The following is an 18085-nucleotide window of genomic DNA, read 5'->3' as shown; positions in this document are numbered from 1 at the left end:
ATTTGGAAGTAGGGTCGCTGCAGGTATAAGAAGTGAAAATGAGGTCCTACTGGAGTAGGGTGAGCCCACCCCACTCCAATTTGACTGGTGTCCACGTGAAAAGAGGAAACTTGGGGGCTCCGGAGTGGCTCAGTTGGTTAAGCATCCGATTCTTGGTCTCGGCTCAAGTCATGATCTCACAGTTTGAGCCTCAGGTTGGGCTATGCGCTGACAGTGCAGAGCCTGCTTGGGATTCTCTGTCTCTCTTTCCGTCCCCTGCTTGCTCTCTCTCCTCTCAAAATAAATAAATAAGCTATTTTAAAAAGGGCAAATTTGGACACACACACACACCCACACCCCCCCCCCCCCACACACACGGAAAGCATCTTGCGAAGATGCAGGTAGCATGTTCTTGTGGCCATGAAGCTTCTACATGCCAAAGATTGCCAGCATACCACCAGAAGCCAGAGAAGAGACCTGGGACAGATTCTTCCTCACAGCTCTCAGAAGGAACCGATCTTTCTGGCACTTTGAAGTTGGACTTCTAGTCCCCAGAACTGTAAGACAATAAACTTCTGTTGTTTAAGACAGCCAGTGTGTGGTACTTTGTTATGGCAACCCTGAAAACGAATATATCATTTAAATGCTGATGGCTGCCAAACCTCAAATTCCAAGCCCCAAGCCCCAGACCTCTTCAGGAAATGAACATCCTCTAATTTGTGCCTAGATTTTAATGTATAAAGGTGACTGAGTGACAACGTGGAGAGGTCAATGTCATTGAAAGAAAAATTTAGTGCTCCAGTTATCCTGGAAACGACAGGCATAGCTCACTACACAGGATGACAGGGGGCAACCCCAGTGGGCTTCTGTCATGGGCAGAAAGGAGCAAGGAGGAAGGCAGAGGCCACAGCCTTTATTAAGTGGAAAGGCAAGGCAGGGCAAGGTAGACAGCTTAGAATTGGCTAGTTTGAGTAATCAGGCAGGCTTTGGGACATAGGGACTGTCCCTAGTTATGTGATACCTGACCGTGGGTTGATTTAGGACAGGGGAAATATTGGCTTGTCGTGTGAAGTTTAGATAAAAGAAGTGGCTCAGAGTATGGGCTCTGGATTGCAGACGAAATGTCAACTTCGGCTGTTAGTTTGGCCCTGTGACTGACGGATGCCAAATAGACAAATACAGAATCTAAGAAAAAGCAATTAGAACACCTACCAGCACCCTAACCTCTGCGTGTCTGAGTTCAGAACGCATCCTCTTCCTCCTCAAACCTTCCCTTCCCCCAGTTTCCTCAACCCAGGGACTGGTACCGCCATGCATCCCTGAGTCACACAGTCAGAAACCTGGGCATCCTTCATGATTTCTCCTTCTCTCCTGACCTCCTATTCCATTCTGCCTCCTGTCTGAAAGATCTTCACTCCTCTCCCAAGCTCCTCCAGTCCAGGCAGCCACCTGCCATGCCGAAGTACTGTTAACAGCCTCCTAACTGGCCTGTTTCCGTTCTCAGCCTCCTCCAATCAATCCGTTCTCCAAGTCGCCTGAATGATTCCTCTAAAACATAACGCCGGTCGTGTTGCTCACCCCTTTGTAAAACTCTTTGATGGTTTTCCCCCATCCTTAGTCTAAACTCTCACATCCCTTGTGTAGCTGCTCACAGCCTGATTCTTGACCATCTCATATGCTCCAGACAACCAGATTTCTTTTGGTTCCTTTAAGAAGTCTCTCACACCCAGGCTTTTGCTTACGCTGTTTCTGCTCCTGGAACAACTATTCTCTTCCCACCTCTCCCTTGCCTGGGAAACTCCTACTCAATTTTTGGTTTCACCTTAAATGTATCATCACTTAACATCCGGGTACACTTGCTCTGACCCATGGTGTTCAGGCACCCTCCTCAGTGCTCTCACTGCAGCTAGTACTTCCCCTATCTAGCTAGCCCTGTGCCCTACCGCAGGGGTTCAACCCTGACTACACATTTGAATCTTCCAAAGAACTTCTAAGTTATATTGATACCTAGTCTCCTCTCCAAACCAACTATAGCAGGGGGTGAGGCCTGGGCGCTGGCTGTTTTTAAAACTCCCAGATGAAGGGCGCCTGGTGACTCAGTTAAACGGCCAACTTCGGCTCAGGTCATGATGTCATGGTTCATGAGTTCAAGTCCCACATCGGGCTCTGGGCTGACAGCTCAGACCCTGAAGCCTGCTTCATATTCTGTGTCTCCCTCTCTGCCCACCACCCCCCTCTGCCCCCAGCTCACGCTCTGTCTCTCCCTCTCTCAAAAATATAAACATCAAACAAATTAAAAAACAAAACAAAACTCCCAGATGATTCTAATCTTCAGTCACGGCTGAGAACCACTGCTCTATTAGATTACTTATTCGTTTCCACATTCCAGTGACGACAGGAAAGAGCATTCCAGGGGTATCCCACTGCCTGGTACAAAGTGGGGGATGAGTACGTATCTATTGTACTTACTTGACATTATGAAAGACGGTGTAGAGTGATGGTATGTGACTTTAACCTTTGTGTGTGTGTGACTCCATGTGGAATGCCATCCACCCAATAGCTGAAACCTATGTGACTGGGTGCCACAGTGTGAATGGCTGTGTCCAGTATGGGAAGTCCACTGTGAATAGCTGAACACTGCAGGACTGCAGGGCGTCACAAGGTGAGCGGCCACGTCCTGAATGTGAAGTTCACAGTGAATGGCTGCCCTGTGTGAAAGGGCAGGATGTCACCAAGGAGTGGCTGTGTCCTGTGTGTCAGTGACTGGTTGACTGGGGGACCGTAACCAAACTGTCTAACTAGCGTGGCGGGGGCAGAGTTTGAGGAAGGCGCTGGAGGCACGTCTCACCAAGATGGAGGCTGGGGAGAGGGTGGTGGTCCTTGCAAGGGGCGGCACCGCTAGTCACCGGGAGGCGGAAGCAGGAGGCGCCCAGGCGCGCGAAGCGGGCGACGGGCGGGGAGGTCACCACTGGTAACTCGGTTCTGCTCGGCGCGGATCGAGGTCCGGGCCCCGCCCTTTGCCACGCCCGCCGCGGAGCGCGGCCGCGGTGGGCGGGGCGGGGCCCGGACCCCCGCCCCACCCGGCAGCGGAGGCCGTCCTTGCACAGGCTGTCCAATGGCGTGTAAGGGGCGGGGCCCGGCGCACACCGGCCGGCCTCCCGGCCAAGAACCAGGTGCAGGAGCCGGTCAAGAACTGGGAAGTCAGAACCCAACCACCCAAGATGCTGAGCTCTTCCCAGAGCCCTCAGACTGGCACCTGGACAGAGCCCTTCTCTCTGCTTTTGAGTCTTGGCGCTACCCTCTACTTGGGCTACTACTGGATATGTGTGCCCCAGGTGGGTGCGGGTCCAAAGCTCTGGCCGGTGGGTTTCGGATACTCTGGCCCAAGGGCCAGCTTCTAGCCAGGGGATAGAGCCCTTTGTGGGAGGTGGCATGATTGGGCCCCCTGCCCCAGGTGAAATTTGATGCCCCAATTCCACCACCAGCCCTGCCATGCTACAGCAGGGTTCTGTTTTGCTATTATCACCTAACGAAGAGTTTTGCTTCTTTGTCTGCCTAGATTCTCTGCGTCCCAAACGCTCCCCATGCCAGTTGAGCCTTTCAGCCATCAGAGGGGTGCTGCTCCCTATGATAGAGACAAACATTTGAGGAAGGGCCGGCTGGAAGGCATCCTCAGGTGTCAGGGAGACGCTTTCCTCTTCTAAAAAGGCAGTCGAGTTGAGTTTCTCACTAACTTCACAGAACAAAGGAACCGGAGGCCTGTGCAGATGTGACTGACTCCCACCATCCTGTCCACTTAGCAGAGCCTTGCTTCTCTTAAGGGTGGGTAGAGGTTCCCTGTGTAGCTCAGGACTCGTGGATAACCCTGTCGTTGTTCATTCAGCCCTGTGTTAAGTTCTAGGCTCTCCGTGTATATATAATGCAATGGTAAAGTCTCAAGAGGTTGATTTTGATGAACTTGGACACTGAAGTTTAACACTGAAATTTAGACAAAATACATAATTCATATATCCAGAAAAATCTAAATCTTTTAATCTTCATTAAGCTGTTCTAGGTAACTGAGTCTAATAAAAAAATCTATCGATTCAAGCCCTTAAAGATCTATAGGGAATTTAAATGTTATCTAAACTTTCTGTATTTTCAGAGCTTTTTACATTCGCATGTATTAAATCTGCCTTAGTAAAACAAAAATCCAAACCTCACAGTACCCTATAAATCCTACCTTATATGCCTGATTTCAAAAGTCAGTCATTTCAGACCAGAACTGTCCTTAATAAACATTTTCCTTTGCTTGGACCAGCCACAAATAACTCAGAGACCTCTGCCATTTTTTACTCCAAACCCCTCCTTGACTTCCAAATATTGGTTACAATGCAGGAAAAAGCACATTCTGGAAGCCCTGAGGAGTTTGGATTGTCCAGCATGATAATGGACTATTATTGATTTACCCACAGTGACCAATGGCATATTACTAATTAATTCTCAGGAATGAGTCAAGAAATACTTCACTATGGGGCGCCTGCGTGGCTCAGTCGGTTAAGCATCTGACTTCGGCTCAGGTCATGATCTCACGGTCTGTGAGTTCGAGCCCTGCATCGGGCTCTGTGCTGACAGCTCAGAGCCTGGAGCCTGCTTCAGATTCTGTGCCTTCCTCTCTCTCTGTCTCTGTTTGTCCCCCATTCATGCTCTGTTTCTCTCTGTCTCAAAAATCAATAAACGTTAAAAAAATTAAAAAAAAGAAATACTTCACTAGAGCTAAAATGAAATTAACCCATATAAAATATTTTTTTTTTCAACGTTTATTTTTATTTTTGGGACAGAGAGAGACAGAGCATGAACGGGGGAGGGGCAGAGAGAGAGGGAGACACAGAATCGGAAACAGGCTCCAGGCTCCGAGCCATCAGCCCAGAGCCTGACGCGGGGCTCGAACTCACAGACCGCGAGATCGTGACCTGGCTGAAGTCGGACGCTCAACCGACTGCGCCACCCAGGCGCCCCGAAATTAACCCATATAAATCAAATGTGTGACCTAGTTTATTCGACACTACTGAGCTTATTTAATCAAGAATTCCCTAAATTGGGGCACGTGGGTGGCTCAGTCGGTTAAGTGTCCGACTCTCGATCTCCGCTCAGGTCATAATCTCGTGGTTCATTGAGTTTGAGCCCCAAACTCTGCCCTGACAGTGTGGAGCCTACTTGGGATTCTGTCTCTCCCTCTCTCTTCCCCTTCCCTCCTTGCATTCTCTCTTTAACTAAACTTAAAAAAAAAAAAAAAAAATTCCACAGATTGATAACAACTCAAAATCCTGGCAATTAGGAAGTAATATAGTACGGTGATTAAGAGCATAAGCTCTAGAGTCAGACCTGGGTTTGAATTCCAGTTCCGCCACTAGCTGTCTTTGGCAGGCTTCATGACCCTTGACAACTTACTCAACATTCCAACCTGTTCCCACGGGGGATCACAGGATCTACTGTCAAAGAGCTATTGTGAAAATCACAGGGTATAATTATGTAGAGTGCTCAGCACAATGCTTGAAACATGAGCACTCAACAAATTCAACCTACTAGTATTGGTGGTAGTATCATAATTGCGAATTCTGCTTTGCCTCTTGCTTGCTGTGTGACTTTGGGCAAACAACTTAAACTCTTTGAGTCGCTGTTTCTTCACCTATGAAATATGCTCCCTCATAAGGTTGGGCTTAGCCTAGAACCTGCATATAGCATACAATGAATCTCAAGCATTATTATTCCGGGGGTTAAAGACCATGTTATGAGTCACATCTCTCAACAGCTGCGCTAGCAACTTGGCCTCTCTAGTTCATAATTTACCTAGCCTTTTTTGGGTACTAAAACTGCAGAAGACATAGGAATCTGGTCCTCAGGTTCTTTAGGGCTTGCAACAGCAAAAGAAATTTCTTGAGACTGTGACCTTTTGGCTTTGTACAGCATGCCCGTTTCATAAGCCTGCTATGCGGCTAGCCCTCTCATTCACTTGATGTGTACCCAAGAACCAAGCAGAGGGGTGGAAAGTCAGAGCCGAGTCCCCACTGACTTGTCCGTCCCTGCCATTGTGTTACCTTCCCTCTAGCTGGCATGAAACAAAAGGAAAATCTGTTCACATCGAGACCATTCCTCCTTTGGAGTATGGTCTGGCGACAGGGGTCCTATGAGCGAGAAAATGAGGTGCTGTGGTAGAAGCAGCAGTGAGCGCGTGGTAGGGAGGGAACGCGAGTATGTGGCAACGGGGTGCTAAAATCAGGCGCAGCCAGCGTGGCTGGAGCTAGTCTGAGGAAGAGGAGTGTGGTAAATCAATTGCAAGGCAGAAGTCACAGATTGAATGGTACTGCATTTCTTCAGCCTCTGACTAGGATGCCAACCCTTTCCGCAAGGACTCAGCTGGGCAGTTGATATTACCTGCTCTCTGCAAAATGGGTTTGGGGCACAGATAGCCTGAGCGGAGGAGTCAGCACTCAGTCAGCTGCAGCAGTTCCCAGCCCTGGTTCCAGGTCAGTTGAGTCCGTGCCGGAGTTCGCCCTGCAGGACTGGAGTTCGCCCTCCAGGACTGGAGTTCTTTGGGGCTCCAGCTGGACTCTATTATAAACAGAGGTGACTTGGCCATTCCAGGCTAAGGTATGTTAGGTCTCTCACCCCCAGAGGCCGGCCTCTGGAGAGGGGTTGCTCTGGTGTCAGGTGCCTCACTGGCTGTGCAAAATCCAGGGGAGTGAGGTAGACTGTTGTGGTTACAGAGGCCTCAACTGGTGACTGGGCCCCGGTTTCTGGCCCTCCTGGAGCAACACTGTCCGATCACTCTGGAGACTTTCTACCCTACGCTGTGGTGTTTTGAGGGGCGGCTACAAACCATCTTTCGAGTCTTGCTGCAGTCTCGGCCTCCAGTCCCTTACTGGAGGTAAGAAGGGACAGAGCGGGTGAACAGTAAGCTGCAACTATAGGGAAATCCTGTCTACTTCTTAAAACTGAAGGTAATCTTTGCCCCACGTACCTCAGTGTGTTGAGGATAACGAGAGTGGTTATACAGAAGGGCTATTTAATTGCACAACAGTGAGGTAATATTTAATCTTTTACGTCCCATTACACCTTGTTATGGTCTTAATGTGGGGCACAGTGTGTGCCCTCAAATGATACAGGAGGGAAGTTGTGGGAGTTGTTTGTGGGGAAGAGAGGTAAACCTTCTGAAGCACACGGAGTTCCTCAGAGTATCTTGGTGTGCCCTTTTCTCCAAAACCACAGCGAAGTCCTCCAAACCCCAGATGGAGGACAGCTCCTGCTAGACTGGGCTGGCCAGCACAACAGCAGTCAATATCCTGACCCCACCACCCAGCCCATTGTATTACTGCTTCCTGGTATCACAGGCAGTAGCCAGGACTCCTATATCTCACAACTAGTCAACCAAGCTCTGAGGGATGGTTATAGGTAAGGATGGGTCCAGCCCAGAGGCAGTGGGTGGTATCTGAGGCCTTGTAATAGGGAGGCCGATCAAGACCCTGATACCTCCGGGAAGAAAGCACTATATGAGGGGCACTTCTGACTGGGGTCTTCCTGAAGGCTACCAAAAGGGGAGCGGGGCTTCTAGGAAAGGCCTGGCTGAGACGTACCTGTGTGTGTCACAGAGCTGTTGTATTTAACAACCGAGGCTGCCGTGGGGAAGAACTGCTGGTGAGTATCCTTTCCTCATCGTAGCCCTTCACCCCACTCCCTTAACGGATCCTTGGCCCTGGGGTTCTACCTACCCATCCTTCTTCCATTTTCCTTCCATCTCTCGAACCCTCCCATCTTTCTGCTTCTGGCCAGGGCCTCCCTCCCTACCCAATTATCTGGTTTGCCTCAGACTCACAGAGCCTTTTGTGCCAGCAACACTGAAGATCTGGAGACAGTCGTGAGCCACATAAAGCACCGCTACTCCCAAGCGCCACTGCTGGCTGTGGGCATCTCTCTTGGAGGGTAAAGGTTGCCTGGGCTTGACCCAAAGGTCCAGTCTTCCTTTGTTTCCTCCCCCATGTCCTCTCCCCCTTTCCCAACTCACTAACGCAAACCCTTCTTTCACGGCCCCTGGATCCATCCTTCAGGATATTAGTGCTGAACCACCTAGCTCGAACAGGGCAAGATTCGGGGCTGGTGGCAGCACTGACTCTATCTGCATGCTGGGATTCCTCTGAAACCACCCGCTCCCTGGAGACCCCACTCAACTCACTGCTCTTCAATCAGCGCCTCACTGCCGAGCTCTGCCACATTGTGAACCGGTAGGGTTTTGGCAAGTGGGAGGGGGCAGCAGGCAGGATGGGATGGCAGAAATATCAGGTTCTCCCAGTGCTCAGACTAGTTTTGTAACTGGGTTTGCTCATTCATGAGATACGATAGGGTCAGGTCCAGGAGAGTCACACCTCTATGAACTCTTTTGCAGAAATAGGAAGGTGATGGAAAAGGTGGTGAACGTAGACTTTGTGCTACAGGTAGAGTCTTTCAACCACCACCCCCTACCCAAAATTGTTCAGTATCTTCTTATTCCCTATCCTCATCCTAGCGTACCCCACCCTCTGCCACATGCAGGCCCGCACAATCCGCCAGTTCGATGAGCGCTACACAGCTGTGGCTTTTGGATATCAAGACTGTGTTACCTACTACCAAGCAGCAAGCCCAAGAACCAAGGTAGATGCCATCCAGACCCCTGTGCTCTGCCTCAATGCAGCTGATGACCCCTTCTCCCCAGTCCACGGTGAGCACCCCGAATCTGGATGCTTTACAGGCCCTGGGGAAAACAGGTGGTGAGGTGCAAGGGGAGAGAGACCGGGCTCTCAGAAAAGGCCAGTTCCTGACCTCCTCTCTAACCCCTCCCCAAGCCCTTCCCGTACAGGCTGCCCAACACTCTCCCCATGTTGCACTGCTCATCACAGCCCGGGGTGGCCACATTGGCTTCCTGGAAGGGCTGTTCCCCTGGCAGCACAGCTACATGAACCGCCTCTTGCATCAGTATGCCAAAGCCATCTTCCAGCACCCAGTGTCGCTGCTCAACCTCAGGGATCTCTCACCTTCTGAGGGAGGCAAGAACTGACAGGAGTACCACTAGGGTCTCAGTTCAGTCTTTGCTTGTTTATTAAATATCAACTTTTCCTGCTGAATGTGCTGAGGTTCATTTTCCCTTTTCTCAAGGGTAGGGAAGACCATCCAGGAACTTATTGTATATGTCGCCTGGCTGGCTTGGAGCTACCCGGCTGGACCCAGAGATTACTGCCTGGGTCTTCCTTCTGCCCCTTCCTTCCCTAACGGCAAGTCCCAGGCCAGTGCTTGCTCCAGCAAACGCCAGGGGTTCACGTGAAGACCAAGTGATGGACAGCAGTACCTCCAGGTTCTTGGGCATCCTCACATATTTCTGGAGAAAGGACAAGCTCAACTTTGGAGCCTCTGGCAAGCAGAGGAAGAATGCAGGTGGTGTGGCCTGGCCTTCAGATACCACTGTCCTGGGAGGATCCACGGGTGAAGAATGAAGGGTTCTCAGGATTCAGAGTCACACAGGGCCACAGCCAAGCTTTGAGTGGGCAGGGCAGGCAGCGCCCGTCAGTCTCATCAGAGGAACGCCAACTATGGATTCAGGTGGAATGAGCAACGGGGTTCAGGCCTCCACTCTGTTCTAGAAGGTAGTAATGTCCAGGCCCCTGATTCCCTAAGAGCAGAAAGGCTAAAGAAAACCTGGAAAGACACTCTGGAGCAGCAGGATGGTCACAACAATAAGTCCGACACATAGCAAGAGCAGCAGCCACACAGGAGCACTCCCTGCAGGAGGGGTAAGGGAAGAAGTCAGCAGGCAAAGGGGCTAAGAACAAAACCATTCAAGAAGGGGGCAGATGGCTACAAACAAGCGGCCCATTCTCCAAGGGGCAAGTTTTTGCTATAGCTAGAGGTAGGGCGGTACCCACCCCCATCCCAATGACTCACTCCGTGAGGGCAGCAAGTGCAGCTGGCAACGACTATCCACAGCCACAGAGAACAGGGCAGTTTCATGGAAGCCAAGGAGCTCTGGACCACGACCCTTCTCAGGTAGAAAGGCCACATCTGTCACGACAATGCCATGAGCCTCCCTCACATAATAGAGGCGCTGGAGACAGGAGAAGAACTATTGAAGGATGGCCCTGTTCAGAACATTCTCCTGGAAAACAATCTCCCTGTCCCCAGATGGCTTTTCCTCTAGAGCTGGGCCAGACCCTTCCTACACACTTAGGTTCGAGCAGGCCCAGAGTCCCCACCCCAAAGAGCCCTCAGGGCAGTGCCCACCTTTACCCATTACCTGGAGAGAGAAAGCTATGTAGATGGCAACAGAGCCAGTGACTGTGCCCAGGCCTAGAAAGGTGCCCGATTCACTGCAACAAAAAATAAAGTGCTCACTGTCCCGGGGGCCTATGCAGCAACATTCACCAATAGTACTCTTCAGAGCCTCAGACAGGACATCTTTCCAAGCTCCCCCAGGCAACCCACAACCAGCCAAGTCACCACTGTCTCACACCTGACACTAAGGCAGGAGATGACTTCATGGCCGCAGGACTTAGTCCGAAGGGGCAAGAAGGTGGAGCCATCCCAGGCTGTGAGGTAGCAAGGTGGGGGCTGGCGCAGACGCTTGTGGGGAATCTGCACTGTGAAGAGTCGCAGCCTGGCAGGCTGGTCTGGAACCTGCCCAAACCTGGGGGCCAGGTGAGAGGATATTCAGCTCCTGGGGCCTGCTCAGCCCTTCTCAGAGGTTTGTGCCCTCCTGCACCCTGGTCAGGCCTGGGGTAACACCCACCAAGGCTACAATCCTCCCCAGCTTCCCCCCAGTCTCTTCCCTCTCCCCCACCACATCTAGGCTGTGCCTCTTTTAGCTACCCTCTGGGGTCTCACACCTGCAGGCCTGGTAGCGGTAAGGCGTGTTAGAAAAGGTGGGTCCGTTCTCTTGCCAGTGCAGCTGTGTCACCAGCTGATCCTTCTGCCACACGGAGGCCTTAAGGTCCCAGCCCACAGTTACCAACTAGTCAGGAATCAAGATTCCAAGGATGGACAGTTAGGGGATCCACTTACTGGACAAGCAGCATAATCACCTACTTTTTTGACACTCTCACTTCCTCACCTTGCCATCAGGCCCCAAAGCCAGGTCCTCAATCTCTCCTTCATGGGCTCTGAACTCCAGAACTTTCTCTAGGCTGGGTACCTGCGACCAAACCACCATCATGGTTACCCTAGGTACCCAGCAAGGGTGCAATGATCCCCACCCTTCTTTTTTTCTGCCACTCAGTACAGGCTCCACTCAAGTTTCCCAGAACCCATGATCAGTTCATCACAATCTGACCTTGCTGCTACTGACACTCATCCTCTAACCCACAAAACCACACCTTCCAGATACGAACGTAGCCATCCGTCCCTCCAGTGGCGAGCAGGGTGTTATCGTGGTTGAAGCATACAACTTTTTGCAACGGATCAGGGCTGAAGTCTGTCTGCACCGCTTGCAAATTCTCTACACTGAGTTCTACCCCCTCCTGGTGGGTTTCAGCTCCAGACTTCTTCTCTACTGGGGCTGCCCCCTTCCTCTGTCGTGGCCCCTGTTCCTTGCAACCTGAAATACAAAGAGTCTGCCAGGTTTCAGGGCTCTATAGTAAGTAGTACTTGCCCCCTCCCTCGTAGTGAACATCCAGCTTCTTGCCTGCTACCATAACCCACTTCCAACCCCACTTTTTTTGGAACCAAAATAAGTGATCTTACTCATTTAACCCTTACCCCAAAGCTAAAGAGGGAGCTTCTCACCTGCCTTCTCTGTCTTGTTTTTGCCCTTCTGCTGATGGGTCTGGAAGCGCAGAAGCTGACAGTGGGCATCCTGCCCTGCAGCAAGGATGTTACCAGCCAGCGCCAAGTTCATGGTAGCCCGTGTCTCTGTGTCATGAGAGTGTAGCAAAGAGGCGCTCAGGCGCCCATTAATTTGTTCTAGCTGCAGAAAGTGCTGTGGAAGAGGGAACCAGGGTGAGCAAGGTTCAGGGGTGCCCAGACAGCACCTCAAGGACAACCTTACATCCTCTAGTCTAAAGCCCTATCTCTTTGCTTACTACACTTTTTTTTTTTTTTTAATTTTTTTTTCAACGTTTATTTATTTTTGGGACAGAGAGAGACAGAGCATGAACGGGCGAGGGGCAGAGAGAGAGGGAGACACAGAATCGGAAACAGGCTCCAGGCTCCGAGCCATCAGCCCAGAGCCTGAGGCGGGGCTCGAACTCCCGGACCGCGAGATCGTGACCTGGCTGAAGTCGGAGGCTTAACCGACTGCGCCACCCAGGCGCCCCTACACTTTCTATTTAAAAGGCTTTTCCCAGCCTGCTTGCTTCTTTCCTTTTCTTTCTTTCTTTGGAACGTCACAAATCTGTACAGCAAGGAGGGTTGGGATTAATACCTCCAGTTTACAAAATAATTGGGTAATCCTCAGAAGAGCGAAGAACCCTTGCCTAAAGACCAAATGCAGCACTCTTGCCGCTGCTAGAGAGCAGAGACACAGGTCTATGCGATCTCCCCAGAAAAGACCAGGATAAGACCCCTGGAGCTGCTTGCGAGGTTGAGTTGAAGCGTTCCTGCCTAAGCGGTGTCGTGTGCTGTTTTTACTCCACTTTACGATTCGTGGTAAATTCTCAGGTGAAATTCCCGCCAGGGCGCCGGGCTTTCCACCGGGGAGGGGGCAAGCTAGAAATGCAGCTAGTGTGCAGCCGGAGGTACAGCCCACCCCCAAGGCCCCTTACCCCCGTCGCCCGTGCCGTGACCGGCCCCAGTGGCTCTGAGCTCTCACCACGCCATTCTTTATGCCCGTCTTGGCAGCGCCTCCTCCGCCCGCAGCGATGAGCAGCCCCGCGCTGGGGTCGACCTGAAGCGCGTACAACGGGAACGGGGCCCGGTACAGCTCGGGCGCCCGGCGCCGGCCCATCCTGCTCGCCGCGCGCTTCACTGTCCGCACCGGGGCACCCGGGACATGCCACGCCCGGCTTTCGACCACTCGCCCTGCCGCGATTCAACTTGATCCCGTCGCCGCCAGGAGGATTCTCGACTGCTCCCTCGCTCCCTCGGAGTTGGCAAAACTCTTCACCACACTCAGGAATCCATATCTCGGCTCCGAGCGGTCTTAACCCTGTCCGGTGAACGCGCAGTGCGCACGCGCACTTAGCCCTGGGCTCTCCTTGCGCAGGCGCAGGCCCGCCAATACGCGTCAGCACTAGCGGGCATCGGGATGACGCAAGCCCCGCGCCAAGATTCTGTCCGCCTGGGTCGTGAGTCTCCGTCGTGTTTGCGTGGGGTCAAAGAGGCAGGCTCCCCTTCCAGGGGATGTGCTTGGTGATTCTGGGGGAGGAGGGGAGCTAATAAAGGTTAAAAGAGGCTAATAAACCTTTACAAAAAGAAATCCTTGGATGCTCCTGGCTGTCAGTCCCAGGGCATGCTTCCCTTGATCTCTGTGTTGTCCATTCGAGCCCCACCTTGGGCGTAGAGATTACTTAAAAATAAAATCTTAAAAAAAAAAAAATCTTGGATTAGGGTTGTCCGCATTTCAGGAGTGATACCTGATGTGGGTGGGGGGGGGGCGGTCAGAGCGGATGACCAAGAAAGAATTCTTGAGACGTCTTTGGTGCAAAAAGGTGGTTTTATTAAAGTCCAGGACAGGACCCTTGGGCAGAAAGAGCTGCACTGGCGCTGTGAGGGGTGACTGATGATAGACTTTCAAGTTGAGAGGCGGTTAGGGACAGCGTGGGCCTCCAAGGTATTTTGGAAGCTAGGTTTCCAGGACCCTGAGGGGGCTGGCTGTTGTTAGGAAAACGTCATTTATTACTGGTCAGTAAAACCTCAGTCACAGATGCTTCAGATGTGTATCAGTGGGCCATATGCTTGGAGCATGATTCCCAACATGTATCTTGAGGGGTAGAGATAAAGATTCCAAAGGAATTTTTATATGTTAAATTAGATCTACAGGATCCTAGAGGGGCGGGACAATGTTAAGCTAAGACTGACTTTTGCCCTTAGCAAGGTGTCAACATGGAGGCAGTCGAGTTTCCAGAGGTCACTCTGCCTGTCTCAAGGAATTGTCAGTTGTAAGGAAATGTAATTTTTTTCTTTTGCCTTTGTTTCCTACACCAATACACAAGTTTAGCCTTTACCTTTTACCCCAGAGAGGAAGTGATGTGTCCCGGGTCACACACTTTGGAAATTTCACATTTGGGAACTTGAACTGTGTCTCTTGCCTTTTCATGGAGGCAGCATGGACTTTAAAGTCAAATTGGCTTCAAACTCGGAATCCACTGCTTCCTAGTGTGAGGAAACCACTATTTACCTTAACAAATCACCTCACCTCTGTGGTTGGCGGATGTGAGAACCGGCCATGCTTGCAGCTCTGTGACAAGGGAGACGATTCATTTTCAGAAATACCAAATAAGAGCTGAGCTGTCTAGTTACCAGTAGGCTTACAACCTATTGGAAATCTATATGAACTCCCCCTCCCCCCATGGAGTCTCAAACCCTTAGACACTTCACTTCCTGGTTCTTCTAACCCTCTCCGTTTTGCGGGCTTATTTTCCAAAGGCTTTGCGAGAGCATGCGCCAAAGAACAAAGGAGGGACTGAAAGTCTCTGCGTCGCCTCAGGAAATGTACATATGTTCCAAACAGACTACTTTTTGCCTTACGTGGGCATAGGCGAAGTCTGGGTAAGGCTGTAACCTCCATTGTACTCCGCCAATGAGGAATCAGGAGGGACTTGCACGCTAGGAAATAAATTGTTTGCTGTAACTACACCAGATGTGCCTGTCCATCACACACCCGCTCTTGCAAGAATGTTGATTAAATCCTTGCTTCACTGTGCTCCAAGTCTCCACGTCCCTCCTTTGATTGGGTCAGTGGCCTTATTTCTCACATGCATTCAGGGGTTTGGGAATGGGGATTGCTCTACGCTGACACCCTCAGAGGGAGGTGACTTGGCTCCCAGGCAGGGTAAGTCTCTTTAACATGAGGACTCTTAATGTTTCTCTTCAAGTGAACCCTAGGAATGTCCATCCCTTCAAGGAGACACCTCCTGCTGCTCCCCTGGCTGCCCAAGCATCCGTGTGTGTGTGTGTGTGTGTGTGTGTGTGTGTGTTATGTTTATTGCTTTATTTTTGAGAGAGAGAGAGAGCAAGCACAAGTGGGGGAGGGGCAGAGAGAGAAGGAAACACAGAATCTGAAGCAGGCTTGAGGCTCTGAGCTGTCAGTGCAGGGCCCTATGTGGGGCTTGAACCCATGAACTGTGAGATCATGACCTAAGCTGAAATTGGATGCTTACCCAACTGAGCTACCCAGGTGCTCCAGTATGCATCCTTGTTAACCTAATATGATAGGGAAAGATAGGATAAAATAGGCAGAGAGACAAAGATTAGGACCTGAGGTCCCTGGATGGGGAAAAACATATATTTTGGATCAATGCTGGGAGGGTCTGACCACAGTAAACCTCGTTGGGCATAAGATTCCTCTCAAGAATGTAACAGACAAAGCGACAATACATTAAAAAAATTATTTGGGGCGCCTGGGTGGCTCAGTCAGTTGAGCGTCCGACTTCAGCTCAGGTCATGATCTCTCAGTCCGTGAGTTCGAGCCCCGCGTCAGGCTCTGTGCTGATGGCTCAGAGCCTGGAGCCTGCTTCCGATTCTGCGTCTCCCTCTCTCTCTGCCCCTCCCCCGTTCATGCTCTGTCTCTCTCTGTCTCAAAAATGAATAAATATTTAAAAAAATTTCTTTTTTAATTATTCATCATGACCAAGTGGGACTTATACCTGGGATTCAGGGCTGATTCAATATCCACAAAACAATCAATGTGATACATCACATCAATAAAAGAAAGGACAAGAACCACATGATCCTCTCAATAGATGCAGAGAAAGCATTTCACAAAATACAGTATCCTTTCTTGATAAAAACCCTCGAGAAAGTAGGGATAGAAGGATCATACCTCAAGATCATAAAAGCCATGTATGAAAGACCCACCACTAATATCATCCTTAATGGACAAAAACTGAGAGATTTCCCCCTAAGGTCAGGAACAAGACAGGGATGTCCACTCTCGCCACTGTTATTCAACATAGTATTGGAAGCCTTAGCTTCAGCAATCAGACAACACAAAGAAATAAAAGACATCCAAATCAGCCAGGAGGAGGTCAAACTTTCACTCTTTGCAGATGACATAATACCCTGTATGGAAAACCCAAAAGATTCCACCAAAAAACTGCTAGAACTGATTCATGAATTCAGCAAAGTTGCAGGATATAAAATCAATGCACAGAAATCGGTTGCATTCCTATACACCAATAATGAAGCAATAGAAAGAGAAATCAAGGAACTTACCCAATTTACAATTGCACCAAAACCCATAAAATACCTAGGAATAAATCTAACCAAAGAGGTGAAAAATCTATACACTGAAAACTATAGAAAGCTTATGAAAGAAATTGAAGAAGACACACACACATACACACAAAATGGAAAAAGATTCCATGCTCCTGGATAGGAAGAACAAATATTGTTAAAATGTCAATACTACCCAAAGCAATTTACATATTCAATGCAATCCCTATCAAAATAATACCAGCGTTCTTCACACAGCTAGAACAAACAATCCTAAAATTTGTATGGAACCAGAAAAGACCCCAAATAGCCAAATCAATCTTTAAAAAGAAAACCAAAGTAGGAGGCATCACAATCGCGGACTTCAAGCTGTATTACAAAGCTGTAATCATCAAGACAGTATGGTACTGGCACAAAAACAGACACTCAGATCAATGGAACAGAATAGAGAACCCAGAAATGGACCCACAGACGTATGGCCAACAGATCTTTGACAAAGCAAGAAAGAATATCCAATGGAATAAAGACAGTCTCTTCAGAAAATGGTGCCGGAAGAACCAGACAGTGACATGCAGAAAAATGAACCCGGACCACTTTCTTACACCACACACAGAAATAAAACAGATGAAAGACCTAAAGGTAAGACAGGAAGCCATCAAAACCCTAGAGGAGAAAGCAGGCAAAAACCGCTTTGACCTTGGCCGCAGCAACTTCTTACTCAACACGTCTCCGGAGGCAAGGGAAACCAAAGCAAAAATTAACTATTGGGACCTCATCAAAATCAAAAAGTTCTGCACAGTGAAGGAAACAATCAGCAAAACTAAAAGGCAATCGAAGGAATGGGAGAAGATATTTGCAAACGACATACCGGATAAAGGGTTAGTATCCAAAATCCGCAAAGAACTTATCAAACTCAACACCCAAAAACAAATAGTCCAGTGAAGAAATGGGCAAAAGACATGAGTAGACACTTCTCCAAAGAACACATCCAGGTGGCCAACCTGACACATGAAAAAATGCTCAACATCACTCATCATCAGGGAAATACAAATCAAAACCACAACGAGACACCACCTCACACCTGTCAGAATTGCTAACATTAACAACTCAGGCAACAACAGATGTTGGCGAGGATGCGGAGAAAGAGGATCTCTTTTGCACTGCTAGTGGGAATGCAAACTGGTGCAGCCACTCTGGAAAGCAGTATGGAGGTTCCTCAAAAATTTAAGAATAGAACTACCCTACAACCCAGCAATTGCACCACTAGGTATTTATCCAAGGGATACAGGTATGCTGTTTCGAAGGGACACATGCACTCCCATGTTTATAGCAGCACTATCAACAATAGCCAAAGTATGGAAAGAGCCCAAATGTCCATCGACTGAAGAATGGATAAAGAAGATGTGGTATGGTGTAATACAATGGAGTATTACTCGGCAATCAAAAAGAATGAAATCTTGCCATTTACAACTATGTGGATGGAACCAGAGGGTATTATACTAAGCGAAATTAGTTGGAGAAAGACAAATATCATGACTTCGCTCATATGAGGACTTTAAGATACAAAACAGATGAACATAAGGGAAGGGAAGCAAAAAATAATATAAAAACAGGGAGGGGGACAAAACATAAGAGACTCTTAAATATAGAGAACAAACAGAGCGTTGCTGGAGGGGTTGTGGTGGGGAGATGGGCTAAATGAGTAAGGGGTGTTAAGGAATCTACTCCTGAAATCATT

General features: G+C 49.6%; 2 protein-coding genes across 4 annotated transcripts; one reads left to right on the top strand and one right to left on the bottom strand.

Moving 5' to 3' along the window:
- The first annotated feature begins 3200 nt into the window (after positions 1-3200).
- ABHD1 (abhydrolase domain containing 1) lies at positions 3201-9105 on the top strand. The gene is made up of 9 exons (XM_030311457.1): positions 3201-3314; positions 6726-6886; positions 7228-7410; positions 7608-7653; positions 7826-7938; positions 8064-8237; positions 8399-8447; positions 8545-8710; positions 8835-9105. The coding sequence occupies exons 1-9, from the start codon at positions 3201-3203 to the stop codon at positions 9044-9046; spliced, it is 1218 nt and encodes a 405-aa protein (XP_030167317.1). The 3' UTR covers positions 9047-9105.
- Positions 9064-13157, bottom strand: PREB (prolactin regulatory element binding). 3 transcript variants are annotated; one of them, XM_030311454.1, is made up of 9 exons: positions 12785-13157; positions 11761-11953; positions 11352-11572; positions 11090-11170; positions 10866-10990; positions 10493-10666; positions 10277-10349; positions 9928-10105; positions 9064-9765 (listed from the first exon to the last, which is right to left on the bottom strand). In XM_030311454.1, the coding sequence occupies exons 1-9, from the start codon at positions 12917-12919 to the stop codon at positions 9671-9673; spliced, it is 1275 nt and encodes a 424-aa protein (XP_030167314.1). In that variant the 5' UTR covers positions 12920-13157; the 3' UTR covers positions 9064-9670. The 3 variants fall into 3 exon arrangements, with proteins under 3 accessions (XP_030167314.1, XP_030167315.1, XP_030167316.1); XM_030311455.1 differs by having other exon boundaries at positions 9928-10087; positions 12785-13155; XM_030311456.1 differs by lacking the exon at positions 9928-10105 and having other exon boundaries at positions 9712-9765.
- Between the last annotated feature and the right edge of the window lie 4928 nt (positions 13158-18085).

This window comes from Lynx canadensis, chromosome A3 (genome assembly GCF_007474595.2).
Source record: "Lynx canadensis isolate LIC74 chromosome A3, mLynCan4.pri.v2, whole genome shotgun sequence".
Taxonomy (NCBI): Eukaryota; Metazoa; Chordata; class Mammalia; order Carnivora; family Felidae; genus Lynx; species Lynx canadensis.
Note: the sequence above shows the minus strand (reverse complement) of the source record. Positions and strands in the feature narration are given on the sequence as shown.